This window comes from Pseudopodoces humilis, chromosome 5 (assembly GCF_049639895.1).
Source record: "Pseudopodoces humilis isolate 2021_Gansu_Grassland_sample_001 chromosome 5, ASM4963989v1, whole genome shotgun sequence".
Taxonomy (NCBI): domain Eukaryota; kingdom Metazoa; phylum Chordata; class Aves; order Passeriformes; family Paridae; genus Pseudopodoces; species Pseudopodoces humilis.
In genome coordinates, this window is record NC_142204.1 from 23,735,605 (window position 1) to 23,758,305 (window position 22,701).

Here is a 22,701-nt window from a genome sequence, read left to right on the forward strand (position 1 = left end):
TCATTTTTTGTGGACCTGGCAGGAGCAGCAGCACTTACCTCCAGGAGAGCAGCTCCAAGAGTTCATCAACTGACTCTGCTGCTCTTCACTCCAGTGAGGTCACTGTTAGGAGCAGCAGATTTTGGAAAGCAAATGGTCAGTCCCTCACCTATACTAGGAACAGCTGCACACAGCCCAGCCCCTCGAGCCAATGCCATGTACGTCTCCACGCAAACCCTAGGCACTATGGGCATCCAGGTAAATGTGTGCTGGAATTTCCCAGCTGCAGCTCTGAAACACACACAAGCAGTTTGTGTCAGGTCCCTTGGAGCTGACCCTCCACACCAGGTACAGTTGCCTCAGCATGGCCCAAGCAGTGGCCAGAACAACCAGCCCTCCAGCCCACTAACTTTTTGATGCAGCAGAGAGAGAAGGCCCATAGGACTTGTGCTGTGCCTACACTAGTGGGATGCTGTGATATCCCTGGGGCTTGCCTAGGAGTTCCCAAAGAAGGCCCAGCTGCCCAGGCTGCCGCTGGCTCAGGATGATTACACAAGTCCCCCAGATTTTCACTTTCTCATTTCAAAAGCGGTCCCTTGGCAAGCAAAATGCTGTGAAGAGCAGGGAAGTTGTGTGGCACTGAACAGATGGGAAGTGACTGCCATTGCAGGGGTCACATAGGCTTCATTTCACTCTGTGCTTCTCGGAGAAGACCAAACTGCTCAACCCTTGTGGTTTCCCCTTTCGCCGAGTGCCCTTGTTCTCAGGCATCCGATGGGGAGAGCTGTGCAAGGCAAGTCGGCTGCACTGCACGGATCAGAAGGGCAGTACAGCAACAGATTATCAAAAAAAAAAAGGACTTCCCAGATTAACCTTTAATCCAGCCAACACATGCATGCAAAAGGACAAGCTCTTTCTAGTACCAGCCAGCCTCTGCAGCATTGGCAGAGGTAGAAAGACACAATCTCCAGAGCAGGCTTTCCCGTAACTCTGCACTGCAGTTTCTTACAACTTCACCTGACTCACTAGCTGCTGCCAGAAAGTAAGTGGCTGGCTGGAGTCCTGCTCTGATGGCATGACTCAATTCCAGCTTCCCTGGCTCCAGGCAAGCATGATGACAGCACTTTGGTAACAGAGGCAAGACCTAACCACGCTGCCTTGGGCCATGACTGACTCAGGAAACGCACCCCATCCCCCTCTGCTTTTGTTCCAAATGCTTTTGTGATTGATACCATAGCTGCACTCAAGTGCAGGGCTCACCCCCACATTACATCTATTAGAGGTATCTCAGACAGCCCCATTCTCTTGCCCAGGTACCTTGATAAACACCTGGCCTCCCCCTCCACAGGGGATGGAGTGGGATATACCTTGAGGGAGCAAGCCAGGCACCCAAGTGGACTAAATGACATTTGGGATTTCCTCCATGGAGTTTCAGGAGTTCCAGGACTTGAGCTCCTTGGCTAAACCCTGGGATGAACCAGGGGCCAAACTGTACCCAGGAGCAGCTATGCTCCTGAAGTGGTCCCTTGGAAGCTAGCCAAACCATTGGAGACTTTGGCTTGGAGGAGGTCTGCTGTCCTGCTGGCAAGCACTGCAGAGCATGCCTGGCAGCCCAGGTCTCACCTCAAACTTTCTCCATTCCAATGAGATGCAGGATATGGAGCACACCAGCACCCTTCTGGTGCTGGCAGAGCTGTCCTGGCACCTGGCACTGCAGCCTTGTGCAAGGATGTAGAGAACTCCCTAAACCCAGAGCAACAGCCATCCTGCCATCGGCATTCTCCTCTTCAAATTATAATCCATCAAAGACCAGTCATCCCAGGTCACCCCTGGACAGCTCTAACTTACCCAGTGGGTTAAAAATTAATAAAAACTTGACCTACTCCAATCAAAGTAATGAGCAATGTCAGAAACAGCCTTTTGCAGGCTCCATTCTTCATTGATCCTTCTTTACTGATCTTCCTCACGCACGCATGCACATTTTCCATTCTTTTTCCAGCTGCACTGCATGTTTATACACCAATAGATGTGACTGTTGGAAAATAATTCAGCTGTAGAATTAAAGCAAGGGGGGGTAAATGACCACACAAACATACCATGAGGTAAATGTCAGTTCTCATATTTAATATTTTAATAATTTTGTTTGCAACATTTACCACATAAATCATCTAAATAAATAGATGCTGTACAGTCTTTTATCCATATCAGTACAAAAATAAAACCACACTTTGTGTCAAATTATACTTGAGCCTGCCCTCCCTTTGCTATTACAATCTCCTTTTACAGCACATACTCGCTCAGAAAAGGCATTATACTCTGATTGGTTTGTTTGGAATTGGTTTACTCCCTATTTCCCCCCCTCCCCAAATACATTCAATTAGTCTGTACAAAAGCTAGAAGCTCATTCTGTGCAAAAGGAAGCTTTCTGTGTGCAAAGACTCCAATACTCTAGCGTGCTGACAGGAACAACAGCAACAACTGAAGAGACAGGAACAAAAATAATCAGGGACCCTCCCCTCTAACTGACCCCATTGTGCCCCATCTTCCCCCTGCAACAGAAAGGGAGCACACCAAATCAGATGAGTCAGTGTGCGAAAGTGTTCTAACGATGTGCGTACGCTGAGGGAAAAGGTTGGTGCTGAAAACCCAACGAGAGAACTGGCGTGTTGACCCCCCATGCCATAGAGCTGACTAGGTGAGGGAAAAGGGTTCTCTGCCTTTAGCCTGCTCAGAAGGTTCTTGAGATACATAGAACAAAAGCTTCATCAAAATTATATTAATTCTTTTGTTGCTGTTCTGTTGGAGATTAGGTGAGGAAACAGCCTCTGGAGAAATCCAGCAGCTACTGAAGACAGCTTCTGGTTCACCCTCCCTTCCTCTCCCCACTCCCTTCAGAAGGACAGACATCTCCTCGTTCCTCAATTAAGCTAATAAGGTGCAATTTTTCAGACAAGAAACTCTATAAAGATGTCTCTGGAGCTGGAAGAAATGGTCATAGTTCCAGACTAGGACCAATCAAACTGAAACTCAACTTCATTTTTCCCTTTCCTTGATCAAAGGAGGTGGGGACGGAGGAAGCCAACCTGCGCCCCAATGGCAAGCGAGGGATTTAGCAGGTCTCCTCCCTTAGGGAACCCTCTGCTCCTGGCATTGCCTCCCCATGGGAGGGAGGCAAAGGGCTGGGTGACAGCTCTAGAAAAATGATAAGGAGCAGCCAGCGGCCTGAAACAGATACATCTTTTGCTTTTCAAATGCCACTTTTAGACAGACGATAAGGAGTACTTAGCACTCCTAGTGCTTTGCATTTCCAAAGTGCTTCGAAACATACTTCAGATTTAAAAGCAAAAAAAAAGCTGCTTAACATTTTGACAGATTTGCAAAAAGCTTCTTTGTGCTGACACTACATTTTCTGGTTAAAAACCAACAACAATAATAAAAAAGGTTTTCCACCTCCTCCTCCTCCAAAATTCCCCTCCCAGCCAAAACTTTGCTACCCCAGTAATGAGATAAGCTGTGATGGAGGTTCTGAACAGTCTTAGGAATTCTACCCCATCCCAACTTTGTAGCAATCCACAGCAGCCCCAAATGCTCCCATGGAGCCCCACACCTCTACCACTCCCGGGATCATCTCCCACCTGCTCCCTGCACTTCAAGAAGTTAAGGGGGAAAGAGAAAGAGGTGGAAGAGAAAAAAGGATCATCTCTACAGCAAGTGCTAGTTACAGGAAAGGATTTGAAGGGTCCGAATTCCATTTTAAGTGATTCCTTCTCTCTCCTTCCAATTGTCCTGGGGCTGTTTTATAAGCCTTCCTATCTTGACCACCTTGATGTGTGGAATCCAGGTGGTTTGACACCCAGAAGCTCACACTTTCCCCATGAGGACAGTAAGTTCAGGCACTGAACTAAATTCAGGCCTGTTGATCATAAGCTACTGTCTCAAAACGAGTTTATCATGCCCTCAGGGAAGACCTTTAGAACAAGCACGGCAAAAGCAATGTGTTCCAATGTGGTACATTTTCATGTAGAAATTACCTTGTGTAATTTGTCAACGTACACATCTTCCTTGCATTCCCAAACAGCAGAAGACTGATACATAAATGCAGCTCTCACCTCTCTGCAGGCCCATTCAGAACTCCACTCACAGATGCAAGGGATCAGTTTCACTACAAGTTCTTTGTTTATAACACACCTTCTCTCAACTGCCAGCTCACCCAAAGGCCCCTCCTCAACCGCCTAGTGAGAGCAGCTCTGAGGCAACTCTGTCCCTCCTTTACCTGACCAGCATTTGTCCCTATTATTTTCCTGGAAGAGGGAATATAAAATAATAAAGAGGGCCCATCGCCCTCTTCTTCCTAGGTTGCAGGGAGGAACATAAGATGGGTAGATACCAATCTGCTTTAAAAAAGGAGGTTTTTGTACTTTCCCTACTTTTGAAAACAAAAGCTCAAAGCTTGAGAGCAGAGGAAGAGGTGGAGAGGAGGTGGTGGTAGACTTTGCTTTGCCTAAATGTGGCTGGCAGCCCCCACTGTCTTCCACACGCTGGCCTCTGCTGTGGCTACCATGGAGGGACTTGCCTCAGGTGCCCTGCTTATTTTTCAACCTGTGTGAGGCCTCCCTTCCCTACTCCAGTGAAACCATCAAGCAGCACTAGCTGTGGCGTACAGCAAGAAACAGTACTGGGACCAAGGGCCCCCTGTGAGGTGAACAAACAATTTTATACATCCAGTCACAAAACACCAGAAGAACAATTCTGGACAGTTTCACAACACTAATAACAAAAAAAGCCATTCATTTCTCAATAAGCTTCTCTATGTCTGAGCTCTGACATAAACAAGAGTCAATTCACTAACAAATTTGGGCTTATTTTGGCAAATGGAACTGCTTTTGGGTGTTCTCACAATAATATCCTGGTCTTGCTTGGAAAAAAAAAAAAAAAAAAAATCACCTTAGTCTGACTTCACAAGCAGAAGGGCCCCCAAGCAAACGCAAGACAATAAGGAGCATGCAGGAGGCTACTTAATGCCACTATTCACGTGTTAAAACTTGCTGTTCCAAGGCATCACTTGTAAATCAGAGCAATAACATCTATTTTATAACCATCCTGGAACAGAGGCAGTCCTTTCCATATAGATTGTTTTTTTTTTTAAACACAGTGTTAACAAAAAAGGCTTTCCAGCCTCATGAACTCCCTCAGGTCTATCACAAATACAGTGAGTTCACTGCAAGATATATAAAATAAACACTTCTGTCCCCCAACACTGCTGGTAAATTTTCACATGGAAACAGTTCTAAGAATGACTATTAGAGCAGTTCTCTGAGAAGGTTGTTTCTTGTGTACAGTTCAGTTAATTTCCACTGGCTGAAGTTTATTTTTCTTGTTTACAGCCATGGAGCCAAACAAGGTATGGGAGAGTTAGCCCATTTCTATTCTCAGCCTGTGCTTCAAATAGAATTATTAAACTCAGCTTCAGCTGGATGCTATTCTGGCTCTTCTAATCAAACGGAATGCTTAACAAAGATCCAAACACAGCATCTGATTTTCAAGATATGTTAGCACAGGAGGTCCCAATTCAATTGCCAGGTTTTGGGTTGAACTGGCAGATGGACAGTATCGGGGAGAAGAGACAAACCCAGACAACTTGTCTTTCCATCACTAGTAAAACCCTCACTATACCTGCAAAGATGGAATAAAGTTAATTTTAAAGTCCCTGAAGACCAGCTCTACCAATGAAGTTTACAGTGATATGTCAGCAGACAGTATGGAACAGAGCCACATTTTTAAAAGACCAGGAGAAAAATCTTCTCAAGAAGTTCTTTGAGATAAACAAGAATTCATGAATATCAAAGAAAAAGTCCACGACAATGAAGTAACTGCTTAGTTTCCTACCACAAACTCCCCATCACACTTTCTCCTCCAAACCCACGCACATGCAGCTTGTTGTGTCTTAACCCCATTATGGTTAACTCCTCCTTGACACAAAGCAGCATGGCAGACAGGTACTTTGTTCCACACTTTGTGTAGCAAGATGATTAGTCACCAGCAGAACAGTAGACAGCCTGATCCAAAAAAATGATTAAGATATGAAGCTGTGGGTGGATCCTCTTTGAAAGACCACCACAGGTCTTTGAAAATTCCACTGCAAGAGACAGAAAGTATGTTTAAAGAAAAATGCCAAAACAAAGTGTTGAGAAGTGTCAGCTGGAGAGTGGAAAGAAAAGCAGAGGATGGAAATCTAGTTTATTAGGACAAGCTTTTTCCTGCTGCAGGATTGATATTGCTTCCAATGTCAGCCAAAGCCAGGAACTTAGTAAATAGGAAGCTTTTTTTGATGCATTTTTACACTGAGATGAAGACATGACAAAGGCACCAGTTGCTGCATTAGGATAAAGAAACCGGATCCTATAAATGCCATGAAGCTTTAGCAGGATGAGCTGCAGTTCAAGACTTTTTGAAAAATGAGCTAAAACACTACGCTTCTGCAACCATCACTACCTGACCTGCTCCAACCCACAAGAGTGGACTGGGCCATGTGGCATGTCCACCAGTCACAACAGAAGAGAGCTGCCATGTATTCAGCATATCTGGCAGGTGTCAGGAAGAGGGGGTGTGTGGGTGATGGTAACAACACCGTCTGACCCCACATCCTGCAAAAAAGGGTGCAACTCCAGACACAGAAGCCTCGCTCTGGACACCCACGTTCAACAAGCATCCTGCGCCTGCATGCTTACCTCATCAGCTTGCCCTTGCTAGCTATTGCAAGCTTCTTTCCCACTCACTCTTCCTCCCACCACATAATTCCACCCCAGCTTCCACTTCTCACCCTCTCAGATTTCTCCATAATAAAACTCCCATCTTACTTCTCTGAGAGGCAAAAGGTCAGTCCAGAAATTCAAGATCTTCCCAGCAATCCTGAAACTGCTCTGATGGCATGAAAGACAGACTTGCTCCAACAGCTCTGAGATGGAAGAAGAAATCCTAAATCTACACTGAGCTGCCATATCCTAAATGAGGTAAAAACTGCTTCTAGTAAAAATCCACAGTGGCAGTCCAAGCACTTTATGATAAGTAGATGTTTGGAGGATCAGAAATCCTAGAGCTCCCAAATTGTGCATGCCAGGAGCCAAGCCCCTCGAACAAACACATTGAGGATTTCCACAGGTGTCTTTATCTCAGAGCTAAGAAGGCTCATAGCTTCATTTTGAACAAATACAGCAGATAAGAGATGCTTCAGATGGGGTGGAGTAAGGAAACATAGTCTTTGAGGACAGTAATCATGACAGCAGCCAATGTTACCCTGCAGTACTCTGTCCCACATTTCCCACTTTAGACTACCTTACTTTTCTTGCTTTCCATTGGAAAAGGTAAATATTTAAAAAATTAAGTTATTGAAATAAAATTTGCTTTTAAAAATGGAAGAGAACATGCATGTGCAAGAATAGATGCTATGCTAAACTACCAAGTCAAAATACAGCAATTCTTCAAAAACCTCAAAGTGTCATAGGCAGTCCAGCACAAGGCATTTTTAAGTGCAAGATTAGAAATGCAGTCTGCTTTCCTTGGCAAAGATTTTTAAGTCTTCCAAGGGGAAGTTCCTATCAGTAAAGCAGTACAGGATCACAAATACTGTGAGGATACTGGAATCATGGAAGAGTATCACTCAGGCAGCACAATCCAAGAATTCTCACTGCTAAGAATCAGGAATTTTTCCCCTCCTCAAATCTAATATATGCCTTCCCCATGTGTTGTTTATTTTGGATCTCTCTATGGGATCCAATAACAGAATCTGCTGCTAATCAAGGTCCATTTCTAGCTCAGTTCTGTGCAATTCCCATATCCTGGGCCTGTGCCAGTATCTTAGATATCTCTGCAGTGCCAAGCAAAGCTTCAGTTGTCCTATTAGTCCCTCCTCCCAGGGGAGAGGAGTCAGTTTTCAACCAACTTATTACCGCAGATTCAGGGCAGGATTTGTTATTAATACTGAATTTTGCAAAGGGTAAGAAGACCCTACTTTCCACAATACATTCCTCATGCAGCAGAGCCAAGCCCGGAAATCCTGTTTAGCATATACAGAATGGTATGTCACAACTATGCTGGCTTTCTGAGCTTTTAATGAGGGCAAATTGAATTTATGTTGCCAGTTTGGATTTCAGAGATGCATTTCACTCTTTCCGCATGATCAACAACCAAAAGGAGAGAGCTCTGCTGTCTATACGGACCCGTGCTGCAGAAACTGACTTACCACAGACAGGCAAATATGCTTCTGAAGTCCTGACAGCAGGCCACAAGGAAAACAGCACTGGAGAGAAAGTCTTAACAGGCTGGAGTTATCTACACAGGTAGGATCCATCGCCTCTCACTGCTGCAGGAAGAGAGGGAGGAGGAAGGTGGGAAGAGCAATGCACAGGGATGTATCTTTATCCAAGGGATATCAATTGCAGAACAAGGCGACAGGCTAGAGATCCAGCTCTCTTTCCACCTCCACATGCCCTCTCCCCACAAATGCAGCTGCCGCCACTTAACAGGATAAAAGGGGAATTGTTCAGCTTGCTGCTTTCACATCAAGGAGGGGAGTCTTTGCCCAGGAAAGGGCTGTCAGTTTTTCAACTGGACAAAGCAATGACAAATACACACCCCCTACACTGCCCTTTTTTGCGTATCTGAAAGGGGGAAAAGGAGAAAAAAAAAAAAAAAGGTCTCTGTAAACATTTTAAGAGGAGACATTTTGGATTTTTTTTTTCTCTTACGGGATAACGTAACCCTTCCCTAGCTCCACCCTAAAAGCTCTGGTTTTGGGGAGCACTGCAAACAGAGATTCAGAACTGCGCACTCCGGTCTCGAAAGAAGCCCTCAGCCACTTGTGCTTCTCTGAAAGTGACGGTAATGGAGTTTGCTGTGATGTCTGTCACTGTCACTTCGCTGGGGGGCACAGTGGGGATCCAAGGGAGACTGGCGTCCACATCTGCTGCTGAAAGAATGGCACATAAGAGCATGTTAGTGAAACAGAGAAGGTGAGGGAGAAGAAAGGAGGAAGGGGAAAAGGAAGGATGGAAAAAGGGTCTCCTTTCTGACAAACTGTAGGTGAAATCAGCCTGTACTGAGATGTACATGTACATGTACAGAGCAAGAAAGAACATGTGCAAGCCCTACCCTTCAGAGGCTAAGGGGAAATGGAGGATCAGGTGTCCAGATACACAGTGGCATCAGAGCAGCCTATGCAGAGGTCAAAAGACCCTGTAAAACCACCCAGTTCATCTAACCATCCACAATTTCCCCAAACCCCTCATCCCATCTCAGCCCCTAATTTGGTTTTGTGTCAGCAAAGCACACTCATCCTGGTTTGAGCTCACTGTCTTCTAAATGCCCTACCCTACTGAAAAGGCAAACATTAAAATCTCTTACACACACGCTTCAGATACTCCTAGGGGAGTCAAAGGGAGCCAAGATGGAGGGTCTGCCGTGTACTGCACCTGCAACACAGCCTGGGTGTGATGCTCTCAAAAATCCCTCAGTAGTGCTGTATGGAGAAGCTGCTCTTCCTTTCTCATATGCCTCCTTTGCTCCCAGACAGCTCCATACAAGAAACCCAAGCAACCTTGCACTTTCTCACCATAAGAATAATTACCAACCCCTCTGCCACCCAAAAGGATTGCTTCCCCAAAGCCCCCAGAGACTGCCACATAAAGAGAGAGGAAGGAAAACACACCCTCTCCCTGTCACTCTACCTGTCCACTATATACCTTGTTGTCCCAACCTGGACAAAGAATGAGACCCCCTTAAGAGTGTATTTCCTGGCTTCTGTCTCAAACACCTGGGGTGTCTACTTCCCCCCAGAAAGAGTCTAACTCCCCCTAACAGTAACTGGGATTCCACACAGGCCATGTGTCAAGGGGAGAACAAAAGGAGTTTTACAATTCCATAGTGCCACTCACTCTTCTGATCCCCAAGTGCTTTAGTGCCACACACTTCTGGGGAGAATAGCCCCATACATTTCCTCACTGCTGGGATATAACACTGGGTTCCTCTGTGCTACTCCCATTGTTGCCTCGCTGGATTCTGAGCACCATTCCAGCCTCCCTCAGAAAGGAGGGAATAGTGCTGATTCCCAGAACACAGCCTTCTCCCTAAGATCCTGCCTAATCTAGCCTGGCTAACAGCTACTCCTTGCAAGGAGTAACAGGATTCCCTTAGCTACTACAAGCAGCACAAGCCCCAGTTTTCCACTCCTCAAGAAAGCTACGCCTTCAGAAGCTCTAATAATGCAGGGATAGAGTTTCCCTGGTAACTGAGAGCAACACACACATCCCACAGCCCTCCTGCACAAGATGCTGGTATCCTTCCCTCAAATGCCAAATGTGCTTGGACATCTCCCATGCCTACACTCCTGCTGCCTACTCACTGGGATCAGGCAGGAGTTACCATCCTCACTTCATCTCTCTCTCCCTTTCTTGCATAGCTCTATGGCAAGAGGCTTTAAAGGGGCGTGGAGAGGAAAGGGAAGGAGGGGGCAGGGAGTACATTGTGAGTTCCTAGCAGCATTCCTGTATGCTTCTTAAAGCAGCACTATGAGAGGAATGCCACTGTCCAAGCTTGTCCACAGCCAGCCAAAGTCCTTTGAGCCAAACAGCAGGCTGAGCACATGTGGATAATGTGGACAGAGGCAGAGTTCATCTGTCACACTTGTATGTCACCTCTGCTGTGAGGAAATTTTAAGAGGGGGAAAAACTTGCAGTATCTTCTGCATGTTTCTAACACAGGGAGGGGCATCAAGGATGTAAGACTACATAGAGCCAACAGGGCCAAAAAAACAATTAGTCTGTGCTCTTCTAACAAGAAAGAAACCTGCAAACAAGGGATGTTCTGAAGACCTGATCTAAACCACAATCCCAGGAGGATGTAACCAAGGCAGAAGGATGCAGAACATCCTTCACATGCTCCAGAACTTCACCAAAGGGTAACTGGCCTTACCTTCTTTGCTGGTGTGCTGCGTGGCCTCCCAGTCCTCAGGGCTCTGCCTGGCCTCTAGGCCCACTGCATCATTCAGGAAGAACTCATGCCTGCAGTTCCGGTTCTCCAGACTCGCCATGCGGGGGAACTTCTTCCTTGACAGTCGTAGGTACTTCTGGTTTTTGCGTTGCTTCCGGAGAGAGAATGGCAGGACTGCACTCCCAGTCTTCTCAGGGAACTCTGCCTGCCCTGTCTTGGCCCCTGGCAGGCTACTGTCTCCTCCTCCAAACCTCCGTGCAAGAGAGAAGCAGAGCTTCTCCTTTCCCTTGTGAGCACTCCTCAAGTCCATGCCATACAGCCGCTGCCAAGACACCAACGCAGCAAGGGTCAGAGCAGACATCTGATCATACAGTGAGGGCTCCCTACTGGGAACCACAAAAATATTCTTTGTTCAGTCTGTGAACATTTAGATGAGCTAGGATAAGGTGTGCTGCTTTTTTTTTTTGTTTCTCTTCCCTCTTCTACTGCCTTTAAGCTCTTCCTAATATCTGCTTCCTAGGATTGGCTGCTTTGCTTGGCAACAGCAAAAGCATGCTGAAACTCCACTTCCAACTATGGGCTACCTTTGACTTGATGGAAAGTTCAAGCTCAACATGAAACTAAAAGAACACACAAACCAGCTAACCTGCAACTACCCAGGTCCATCCTTTATAAAATCCTAGCTCAGAAAGAAAGAGCTGTTGTTTTATTTTGTTTTGCTTTTTAAAAGATAAATTAGTTTTAACCTGTTAGCTGAAGAGCTAGCTATGTGCCTGAACACTGATTTCATGTTATTGTATTAACTTGTTACCTCCAATTTTGTTTGCAACAGCAAACAGACAGTTTCCACCTCACTGAGAGCAGAGAAGCAGCACAGCAGCTAAGAAGTTAGAAACACACAGAAGAGCAAGAGGCTACCTGCAGTAGGAGGCGCTTTGGTTTGGGACCTCTTTTCCTGTACCCTGATGCACGGTCTCTCTCCTCCCTGTGAAAAAGGAATACAAATCAAACTGAGTACTAAATACCACAGCATAAAACTTAGTTGGGACTTCAACCTTTTGCAGCATAGCTACCTCGATTTCCTTCAATAAAACCCAATTGTGACCAGTGTGAGCTTGGAAAACATCCCAGAATTGCTTCCTGTAGGAGTGAAAACCTTGCAATAGGGGAATTTCTCTGACATAGCTAATCAAGGATGGGTTAGAGAAACTTCCCACCTCACATCACTCTAGTCCAGGTCTGGACCTGATTAAAACCTGAGTCTGATCATTCTCTGGCTCAGTGCTGCCTGTTCTTGGCCTCATTTCCTGAACAGTGCCAATCCAAGCTGCTTTAATTAACCCTGTCTTCTCCATCTCAACCAACACCAGGGCACAAAGATCAAGCAGGATTCATTGCTATACATCTCATCTTTGACTGAAGTAGGGACAACAGGGGCATTTTATGCATATAATGAAATAAAGACACTATTTCTTTTCCTGTGTCCAAGGAGAGAAAGAACATGCGCCCTTACTTTTCTTCATAAGCCACTACCAGGCGAGGGTCCAAGATATGATCCTCTGGCTCCCATGTGCTGTATCTGAAGAAAAACATAAGGAACAAAAAGTAAACAATATTTTAATGAAACATTCTCTCTGCAGGCCTGCTACCAATTGCAGCCCTGGATACTTACTATCTTCACAAGGGTCGGTGGGGCCTGCCACAACTTTGCAAGAGCTCTGAGGAATCCCAGCCATTCCCTCTCCAGCTTCCCACAGATGCCACCTCCCCTTCCCAAAACAGGCAGGGCCAAGCATCAAGCGACTCTTTGTACAAAAACAGGGAAGACTTTCCTCCCCAGGGCCCCCTCCACACTGCATGCAAAGCCTGTGCAGACAGTCACAAACTGTTTTTAAGTCCATGCCTAAACAGGTCTCATCTGCAGCACTCCCCTCAAATCCCACAAACACCATGGAACAATGAGGCATGGTCTGATACATCTTTCTGAAAAATAGTTCTCTCTTAATTTAGAGTGCTCAAAGAGTAAGTATGCTTTCTCACTTGCATTATTAATTCTAATCACTGAAGCTGAAAGGATTCATTTAACAGTTTAATTTTTTTCCACTGATGCCGTTCAGCCAAACATGTTGGGAGCTGGGCCCTGGGGCAAGCTGATGGCCACATGCCAACGCCTCCTCCTCCTGCTCGGCTCCCCCTACAGGTTGTTCCTACCGAGCAGAGCTCATCGACACAAAGTACCCCAACACCAACACGGCTCCCAACAGGCTCCATGCTCCTGAAGCAGCCTGGGAACAGCGTCACTCATTGCCCCAGCTCCATCCTCGACAGCCGGACAGCTGTGTCAGGAATCAGATGCTCAGGAAAGGACTGAACCCACCTAGCAGGCAACTCCAAAACTGGTTCCCAAAGAGCGCAGATGCACGTAACACTAGGGAGAAGCAGCCAAAACACTCCCACTGTGGAAGCTGAAAGAATCACAAAGTGGTCCTTGGGGTATGTTTACTTCTTAGGAGTCATGCTTGCCCAGAAAAGGTGGGTGCTCTACTATACAAATTCTAAGGCAAGAAAGCAAATCTGAATCCTCAAATGCCTCAGAACCCTAATTTTCCTGAAATATGAGATCCAGGCCTGGAGGCAGAGCTCCTCCCAGAGCCTGGGGAGGAAGACCAGAGAGGAGTCACATGCAGGTAGGTGCAAAAGGGTGCATTTGTATCAGTGGCTTTAAACAGCAAGAAAGCATTTTAGGATGTTTAAATTTCTGGATGAAGCACAGATTGCATGTGAGGATATGGGATACAGGGGTACACAGGGGAGGTGTTTTGGGAGTGCTTTTCCCTTTTACTTCTCCATTACAGAGAAGAAAGGTACTGTAATACAGGAACATTACTGGAGGATGGGTCTAGAAATGAAAATACAATTTTTTACAAAAGGGAGAAAGAAAAATATGACATTCAGATATCCCGAGGTGCACTGTACATCAGAGAGTTAAGAACAGATATGTCTTCATAACCAGCTGATCCCTCCCTTTCTCCATCCCTCATTTGCTCATGCTTCCTGCAGCAACCTGACTGTGAGCTGTCAAAGCCGAGATACTGTTTGAAAAGAGGAAGGTTTCCTCCCAGCTGCAGGGATTCTGGCACTCGTCCTACAAATTTAAGAAAAATAACACCACAAGGGGGACAAAAAGTCATTGGATTGCTTTTCATGGGCAGGAGAAGAAAAGAGATTTGCTTAAAAAAACCCGCCCTGGTGGACGTTGCCTTCTTCTCTGCAGCTCAGATTCTGGCTTCGCTGCAGTGGCAAAACACTGCATATAAAAAAAAAAAAAAACATGGTTGAGTTTGCCACGCGCGCGCGCACACGGAGCTTTATATATGGGTACACACAGCCCAGGCTGCAGCAAACTGCAGAGAGCAGGCACTCTGGAAAACACAGATCATATGATCTTCATTCCCCCTCCTTCTACTCCTCCTCTTCCCCCTCCTTTTAACTCCAACACAAGTTGTAAACAAGCTTGTAGCTAGAATCAGATTGTCACTCCTCCATTCCCTGACTCCAGCAGTGCAATCCATAAATGTGAGGTGTAGGGTATGAATAAAAATTTTTTATTAAGAAGAGGGGTAAAAAAAGTGAAATATGAATTGCATGTGAAAGCAGTAAACTACTGGCCTATCTTTATTCCCTTCCACGATACTTCCAATGGGAATGATGGGATAATAGGTGCAGAGATTACAAAGAGCAGTGCAACAAGGTTGGTAAATAAGGAAGGAAATAACGTGGGATGAGGAAACAGACACAAAGATACAAACAGCTTGCGGTGCTGCATGCCATCACGGGCATGTATGTTTAGAAACAAGGAACAGAGACTTCTAGTGGGATGAAAAGTGACTCCAGTGCTCTGAGCATCTTGAGTTTAAGTAATTCAAACCACTGAGGCAACAGTTAAAGTGAAGGCAGGCAGAAGAAAGGAAAAAATATAACAGTCTTCAGATCTGGAGTTTGGGGGAAGAGGGAAGATGCTTGGACATGCCATACATCAAAATAAGAGAACCCTGACATCACCTTGCATCCAGGGGAACTGTGTTTTAAATTCCCCAAAGTGTTTCTGTCTCCCCCAGTGTTCCAAGACACAGGACAAGGAAAGGCAGCAGTTAAGAATAAGGTCTGCTCTGTCCAAGAAACATTACGCCATGCCTCAGCCCACCTTCTTGGCAAGGGACTTTACAAGAGAAGGACTTAAATGTGTTTGTTGAAAGGAGAATGGGATAAACACCAGTATTCTGGCCAAGAGGGGATGAGGCCTCCCAGGCTCCAAATAAATTTCCCACCCTCTATCAGTGATGAAGTAAGACTTGGCTATTTGAGGCTGAAGCGGTCCAAGAAGTGACCCATGCTACATGGCAGCTGGTGCTCAACAAGTGCACAAGGTTACACTCTGACAGCAGAACACTCAAGAATAAAGTCACCCTCTCCCACCAGCACCACAGAGGGGAAGCTGCTTATCTTCACACATGGCCTATAATCATAAGCTTTAGGCATGACACTTGGGCACCCAAGAACACATTTCAGCTTCTTGGACACCAGGTACAGCCAGTCAGAACCATCCTGGCGGGCCCCGCTTTGCAGCTGTGAGGATGAACCCGTAACAAGCAGCTCCCATTGCTTAGCAACACGCAGAGCAACTGTGTGTGTAACACTGCTGTACCCACGCACATTGTGTATGTACACACACAGGCACAAACAGAAAAGCAAAGACAGGGCCCCTAGGGGGTGGCCAGGAGGCTGTTCCACTAAACTGCTAGCTGACATAGTAATATTCTCCAGTTACCTAATCCTTCTAATCTCAGTGCATTTCACAGACTGCTTAAGCACAGAGAAATTTCTCTTCTTCAGAAGCAGCTGCATTTTAATGAGAGAAGTGTCTGTAAACAGTGCACAGCAATGACAAAAAAACCCCAAACTTTTTTTCATTTTTGCAATGGAGAAACCAAAGCAAAAGCAGAAAAGGCACTCAAAATAACAGGAGGTTTCAGACAAGGAAATGAAGGCATGGTGGTAATTTTCAAAGGACAAAGATCACCTGCATTTGGCTACACTCAATAAATCTGAAACATTGCCCCTTTCCGTTGGTGGACTGCAGAGGGGAAACAGTAGGAGAGGAAGACAAGACCATCAACACGTTTTCTATTTTAAAAGACTGCAGACAGCTCTAAAAATAAAGTGGGGTCCTCTTGGTGCTGACTCAGAAAAGCAGGAGCCATTCCAAGTTCAAAAGCATCTGGATTCTTTGTTGGACTCCTAAGGAATTTTAAAACATTTGTATTTAGAAAGTATCTCAATGAAATATTTCAGTGGTGGCAAAAACCAGTCAGAATAGACTGGCACCCAGTTTTTATTCATTAGCTGCCAATTCAAAAAACAGATTTGGGTTTGGTTTGTGGCTCTTTGGTTTTGTTTATTGCTGTTGAAATGAGGGACAAGCCATTACCCATTATGAATGAAATGCTCAGTTACAGAGACACAGTGCAAGCTATTATGGAATATTAAAGAAAAAAATAGACGAGTAAACACAACTTACTTTGGGGGCCATCCTTTCCACTTCACCAGGTATTCTACTTTACCCTGAGGGTAGAAAAAGGCAGAAGAAAACAGGTGAACTATGGAACCAAATATGGGCTACAGTATGAGATGCAACCAATCAACAAAAAGCTTGTTTTCCATCACTTTATTTTCAAAACATAGCCACTTCCCCATTCAGCCACACTTTCATGTATATACCTTTTCCTCCAAAAACTGGGCACACACACAGGGACATGCTAAAACACATTTATGCTTGTACTACCATCAGCTTGGAGCATAGCTTTGCAGAAGGCTTGCAGGCAGAACACTGAAAGCCAACCAGAGAGCGTGACCAAACCATTCACACATTCACAGGCAAACGTACAAGAAGTCAGCACACATAAATGCAGGAAGATGTATGCCAGGAGCAAATGTCATATGAATTTTTTTTTTTTTTTTAAACAGAGAGAAGAAACACAGTGTATTGTAACCTATGAAGCGTCTCTGGCATGTTCCTTTCCATTTGCTACACGCTCTACTCAAACATTGTTCCATCCATCACATGCATTCATCCTTTCAACCCAAGCAACCAGCAGCTCACAGCTGAAGTTCAGAGCTATTCTTTTTTTTTTCTTTCACTCTAAGTAGAAGATTTAAAAAAAAAAAAAAAAAAAAGAAAAAAAAAAGAGAAAAGTGTAGCGCTTGGAAACTGCATTCAAGGACTCTGCAAGCAATGTGAACAACTATCAAAATATTTAATGTTATACTGAGGGGTTTGTTAAGCACTTCCCAAAGCATGGCAAAGGCCTTTGTGCATGCAGGACGACCACTCTCCAAGAGCCGCTGCTGCAGCCACAGACACCTTTACAGGAGAGCAGAGCAAGGAAAGCACTCGGTACTTGAGGCAGAGAACCACTTTTATTTTCCTCTTGGGGGGCTCATCAGCTTCCCAAGGTTGGAAAACACTGCCCTATAAGGAACTTTCCACCGGAGGATCTCTGCACACTGCATGCTTACAGGTTAATCCTTGCAACACTGCGGGGACGGGAGCGCTTCCACGAGTGGGGAAACTGAGTCACGGGAGCTTTCCCAAACCCTCTCCGGGCTGGGCTCTCCCGTTCGGTGTCACCTGCACTCATCCTGCAGACAGGCTGAACCCCAGCAGCGACAGCCCCCCCTGCGTCCCGCGGGCAGCACGTGTGTCCCCTGCCCGCAGGTGCCGGTGCCCCTCCGTGGGTGTAAGGGAACGGGGACCGGGGCACGGGGACCTGGCGGCCGCGCGCGCGCCCACCACGGCTCCCCGCTCCCGGTGCGCGGCGGGAGGGGCGGGGGGGTGTCCCGGTGCGCTCCCCCCCGCCCCGCCCCGCTCCGCTCCGCCGCTGCCCACCTTCCGCACGCGCTTCTTGCGGATGCTCTCCACGGCGAACACCTGCTCGCCGATGGCCGACAGCTCCATGCGGGCGGGCCGGGGCTGTGCCGGTGGCGGCCGTCCCCCGCCGCTCCCCCTCACACGCCCCCTCGCGCGCGGCCGCGCCCCCGCCGCCGCTTTAGAACCTGCGCAACGTTTTCCCCGGCGCGCGCGCGAGGGGGCGGGAGCGGGCGGTGAGGGAGGGAGGGCGGGGGGCGGGAGCGGCGCCTCAGGCGGTTCCCGCCCCGGCCGCGCCGCCTCCCGCCGCGGGGAGCGCCGTGAGGGAGCGCTGCCCGCCGCCGCCGAGCCGCGGCATTTACGGGCGTTTCCCACAGGAGCGCAGCTCCCGGCGATGGCGGCTGGGGAAGCGGCAGAGCGTGGAGGCAGCGCTGCGGCAGGAACCCGGCGCGGTTCCTCTGCCCGGGCAGCCGCTGCAGGTGCCTCAGCGCCAGGTGCCTGCCACGGCCCACCTTCACGGGGAAGGAAGCAGCCGAGGTTCGGCAGTGCCCGCGGTGGAAAACAACGACGAAAGTCTGAGGGCCCGCAAGCGATCAGAAAGTTTTACTAGTAAATTACACACTTGACATGGAAATTGGTATGTTAGTCCCTGAACTACTCTATAAGCACACCGCACTGGGTTTTGGAAAAAGGGGTAAGATGGGAAGGAAGAGAGATGTATTAAAGGGAGTGGAATGATGCGGGACAGGGAGAAAAGAAAAAAAAAATAATTCACCAGTCCTGGTTCCAGTATCAATCCAGCTGCTGGGATGTCAGTCCTGGTTTCAGCGTTGATCCAGCTGCATCCATCTGGAGGATGAGATGTCCAGGGTCCTGGGAGTGCCTCTGTGCCTCTACCAGCACAAAGAGGCTCTGTGGACATAGCACACATATAGCTATCAGTCATCGTGGAACAAGCAGGACCTCAGGCCACCTCTTCGAGGCAGCTAAAGCTTTTTTGGGTGAAGCATGAGAAAACAGGGACATCATGAGCAGGCATTCAGGTATCCAGGCTCCCTTGCACACCAGTCTGCAGAAACGTGCTTTTGCTTCCCAGCCACTGCTTCAAACAACAGACTGAGGGTTTTTCCTTTGAAGTCTCCTAGGAAACTTTTTACATCAGAGCAGGGGTTTATTTCTACATATACAACTACCTACTCTCCCACAAGTGTGCTCAGTCACTCCTCTGCTGTGACTGAATGTCACCAGGTGCTGTTTGCACGAAGTCTGAGACAGGCCAAACATTACTGTAAAAATGGCAAATATACAAGGAGAATGTGTTAATCTCGGTCATTTAGTCTGCAAGTGTTTATTTGCACACAACATAACGTGTCCACAGGTATGGACTGGGTAACTGGCAGGGCATTTACCCTTGCTGAAGTCATCTAAGAAATCAAAGTTCACTGTCAGGGAATGGTGACCCTTTGGATAATCATTAATCAGAACTAGTAGTTTATAGCAGGGTTTAGTATTTTAATAGCATAGCTGTTGCATATTCAAGATATCTATACTGTATTACAAAATTATTGATGATGATGATGATGATAATAATAATAGCTTTGATCTTTTTAATTCTTCCTTTCTCACATTTTGTGTCTGTGTTTTAGAGGGAATAGGAAAAATATTCAAGGTAATATTTTTTTTGTTTCTCAAAATTAAGACCTTCAGAAAAAGACGAAAAGAAGAACAGAAAAATTGTCTGAATTGCAAGGATCTGCTTGTATTCCTTTTCCTCACAATGAAATTAATTTGCTGAGGTGTCAGACTGGAAAAAGGAAGAAACCGTGCTCCAATGACCACATTAGGATAAAATAAAAGAAAGAATGAAACCCGCTAGTCACCACAAACTTTCAGTTATTATTATTTCAATTACTGATAAACTTTTGTACTTCTTAGTCCAGAATGTTTACAACTCATTATTTAATATATTAAATAATATTCTTAAGGTCAAGAATACATATAGATATATATATTAACTTTATTAATGGATACCAAAGGAGCTCTCAAAACCAAATTGACCTGCATTTTGATCACAAGCTCTAATACTCGTCTTATAAGCAGAGATATATAGTAAGAACCCACACACTTGGTATTATCAATGTAATTTCCATATGATTACTCCCTTCTTTCTTTCTGCTTTTCCCACACCAGCAACTGACCTAAGTGACGTTTAAGCAATATTTGCACCAGTTATGTCACAGCTTTCTGAAAAGTACTCCTTTGCCTGAAGGTACTTGTCACAAAATGCTAGAGTGCCTCACTGCAGCCTGGTCAGGGTCTCACGTTTGCTTCGGGTTTATTTTGCAACATTTTGGTCAAAACGTTACTTTTAAGAGCTGTTCCACCACAGTTACTTTTCATTCTACTAATGGTTATAATGTAATTTCAGTAGGGTTTGTTAGGGTTTTTTTTCTCTTTCTCATTGCCAACCAAAACCTGAGACCCGAAGGCAAAGAGCAGGAGCATTTCCCATCCTCCCATCCCATCCAAGCCCTGAATTACCGTTAAGTGAATGTTGCTAAGCCATTCGTTGGGGTTAGAAATAATTAAGACAAACAATTTAATCAATCAAGGTTTTCAGATCTTACAGCCTGTTTTAGCAGTACTTTAAAAGCCATTCTGTGATAAAAGACCTCTTCTGAAGTATATCAAGAACTAGATTACAGAAATCTCTATTGGAGTTGTTCTTGTTACCACTAATTGTACAGTCGCGCTAATATATAGCGGTGAACTCCATGTGCAGAAAACCAAAGCAAATATTGAACTTTCCTTAGTACAAATTCAGAGACCCAGATCCAGGAGGCTTTAATCAAAATTCCAATTAACTTCAAAGAGTTTTACTTGAGTAAAAATTGCAAGCAGAATCTAGTACAGAAAAAAATTACCATTTTAATTGCTGCTAGCCTGATTAAGCGATTCAGCTTCCAGTTGATACAAGCACTTACATTAACACTAAAAATTTATTAATGGTCATTTATATTCTACAAAGCCTAATCCTGCCTAAGATTTCCCACCCCCACCCCCCCCCCAGAAGACTGCAGCAAAGATTAGCATGGCTTCAAAACCACTCAGCACATCCCCGAAGAAACGCCGCTTGGTGAAGCTTCAAGAAACGACCTTGCAGCAGAAGCCTGCCCTGGCAGCCTCCGTAATGTCCCGGAGCCGGCAGCCCTGGGGAGCCGGACTGTCGATGCCGGGTGCAAGGTATCGCTGAGCCGGTGGGTGAACCGGCCTCTCCCACTGCGGCGCTGCGTGCCTAATTTTAGGCTCTAATTCTTTAGAATCTAATCTAATCCTTCTCTTTGTCATCTAAAGTAGATGTCTCTCATCCTGCTGCCCTGCGAGCACACGTCCGGCTCATTTGCACATTGCGGTTTCGGCAGGCAGCCTCCGAACGTATCGCAGGAGTAAAGAGCAGCAAACAAGCGCAGTCGGTGCTGCCCTGGCCCGGGCAGCAGCCCCGTCTGCCCCATGGAAGGCACAGGCAGGATGCACCACGTATCAGCGCAGTTAAGCCCAAGGGCACCAGAAAAACTATCCTATCGGTATGCTCACGTCAATTAGTATTTTTAATGTTAGTTTCTTAAAACGCGTGGAAGGAATGCAGCTGCCCCCTGCTGCCAGTTGGCAGAGCCTCGTCTTACCCGGAGCCCTTGGCAGCAGCAGCCCTCGAACAGTGTGTTTAGATCTGTGCCGCTGCGTGCTCCTCACCTGGCTCTGCTCCCCGCACAAGGATTTCCCCAAGCTGGACGGCCAGCGAGCCCCAGCCCAAAGCAGTGCTTTGCCTCCGGGTGTTACACAGCAGACACAAGGAAAACAAACGCGGAAGTCCTCCAGCCCTGCCGAAGGAGATAGTGGGTAGAGGAAAGATCATCTGGCCCCGGCAGAGGACCCCTGAGAGCTCTGGTTGAGGTCAGGCATGAGGAGAAATACTTTTCGTGCCATTTTGCTTCAATCTGTAACCACTTTTTGCCCAGCAGGGAGTTTCTCCCCACCTTAGACAGCATACAGCACAGTTGTTAACTGCAGCCTTCCACATCTTCAGATGTGAGCACCCAGCACTCCTCTTTAAATGTGGTCCCTAGAGGACCATTTTAGTGGGATGGTAAACCAGAATCCCAGACTGTTCCTCTCAATCCAACACACCTGGCACTTGTCCTTCAGTATAAGGTCAACCTGGTGGGGCAGCTGTTTTCCTCTGCACCTCGTCTTACAGCCAGGTGCAGCTGGGAACCACCAGGTAGATGTTTCTTCCCAGACTTCCTTGAAGAGCTCAGCTACTTCCCAGAGCACGATCAGTGCAAAAAATAGCAGCTACCACTTTGTGCAAATGCCACTGGAAGAGGGTTTGTTGTTTTCCTATATTTTAAATGATAGCTCAGTAATTATTGCACAAACCCAGTAGTGATGGTGATCAAGGTCCTGTTCCTTCTCTGTCTTCAGAGCCATAAAATCCCACCTTCTGGGAGACAGCCCCTGAACACCAGATTATTCTCTTTTTTAAGAGCAAGGGCAATACATATTCACACACTGAATCACTTGCTCAATTCAAGACTAATTCAGAGCTCACTGGGCCATGGAGCAGCTATGGCATGGTGCTTTTCCTGGGCAAGATGAGATTTGTGTCCCAACCACAACTCCTGGCTGTGTGTACATGTCAGCCAGTGCTGACTCATGCAAAATTCTTAAACATGTCCTAGTGAAGGTGCTGAAACACTGATTTCTACTTTCCAAGATAAACACTTAGCTAGAGATCAGTCTTCCTTCTCTCTGGG

The 22,701-nt window shown here is 46.4% G+C and overlaps 1 protein-coding gene across 6 annotated transcripts; it reads right to left on the reverse strand.

Moving 5' to 3' along the window:
- Positions 1 to 2,082: 2,082 nt before the first annotated feature.
- Positions 2,083 to 21,977, reverse strand: CBX7 (chromobox 7). Of its 6 annotated transcripts, none has more exons than XM_088055267.1 (8): positions 21,922 to 21,977; positions 21,638 to 21,765; positions 18,663 to 18,799; positions 16,541 to 16,584; positions 12,476 to 12,541; positions 11,881 to 11,947; positions 10,945 to 11,284; positions 2,083 to 8,941 (listed from the first exon to the last, which is right to left on the reverse strand). In XM_088055267.1, exons 1-8 carry the CDS (start codon positions 21,963 to 21,965, stop codon positions 8,793 to 8,795), a joined length of 975 nt encoding a protein of 324 aa, XP_087911393.1. In that variant the 5' UTR covers positions 21,966 to 21,977; the 3' UTR covers positions 2,083 to 8,792. The 6 variants fall into 6 exon arrangements, with proteins under 6 accessions (XP_087911393.1, XP_087911392.1, XP_087911395.1 ...); XM_088055266.1 differs by having other exon boundaries at positions 2,083 to 8,944; XM_088055269.1 differs by lacking the exons at positions 21,638 to 21,765; positions 21,922 to 21,977 and having other exon boundaries at positions 18,663 to 18,989.
- Between the last annotated feature and the right edge of the window lie 724 nt (positions 21,978 to 22,701).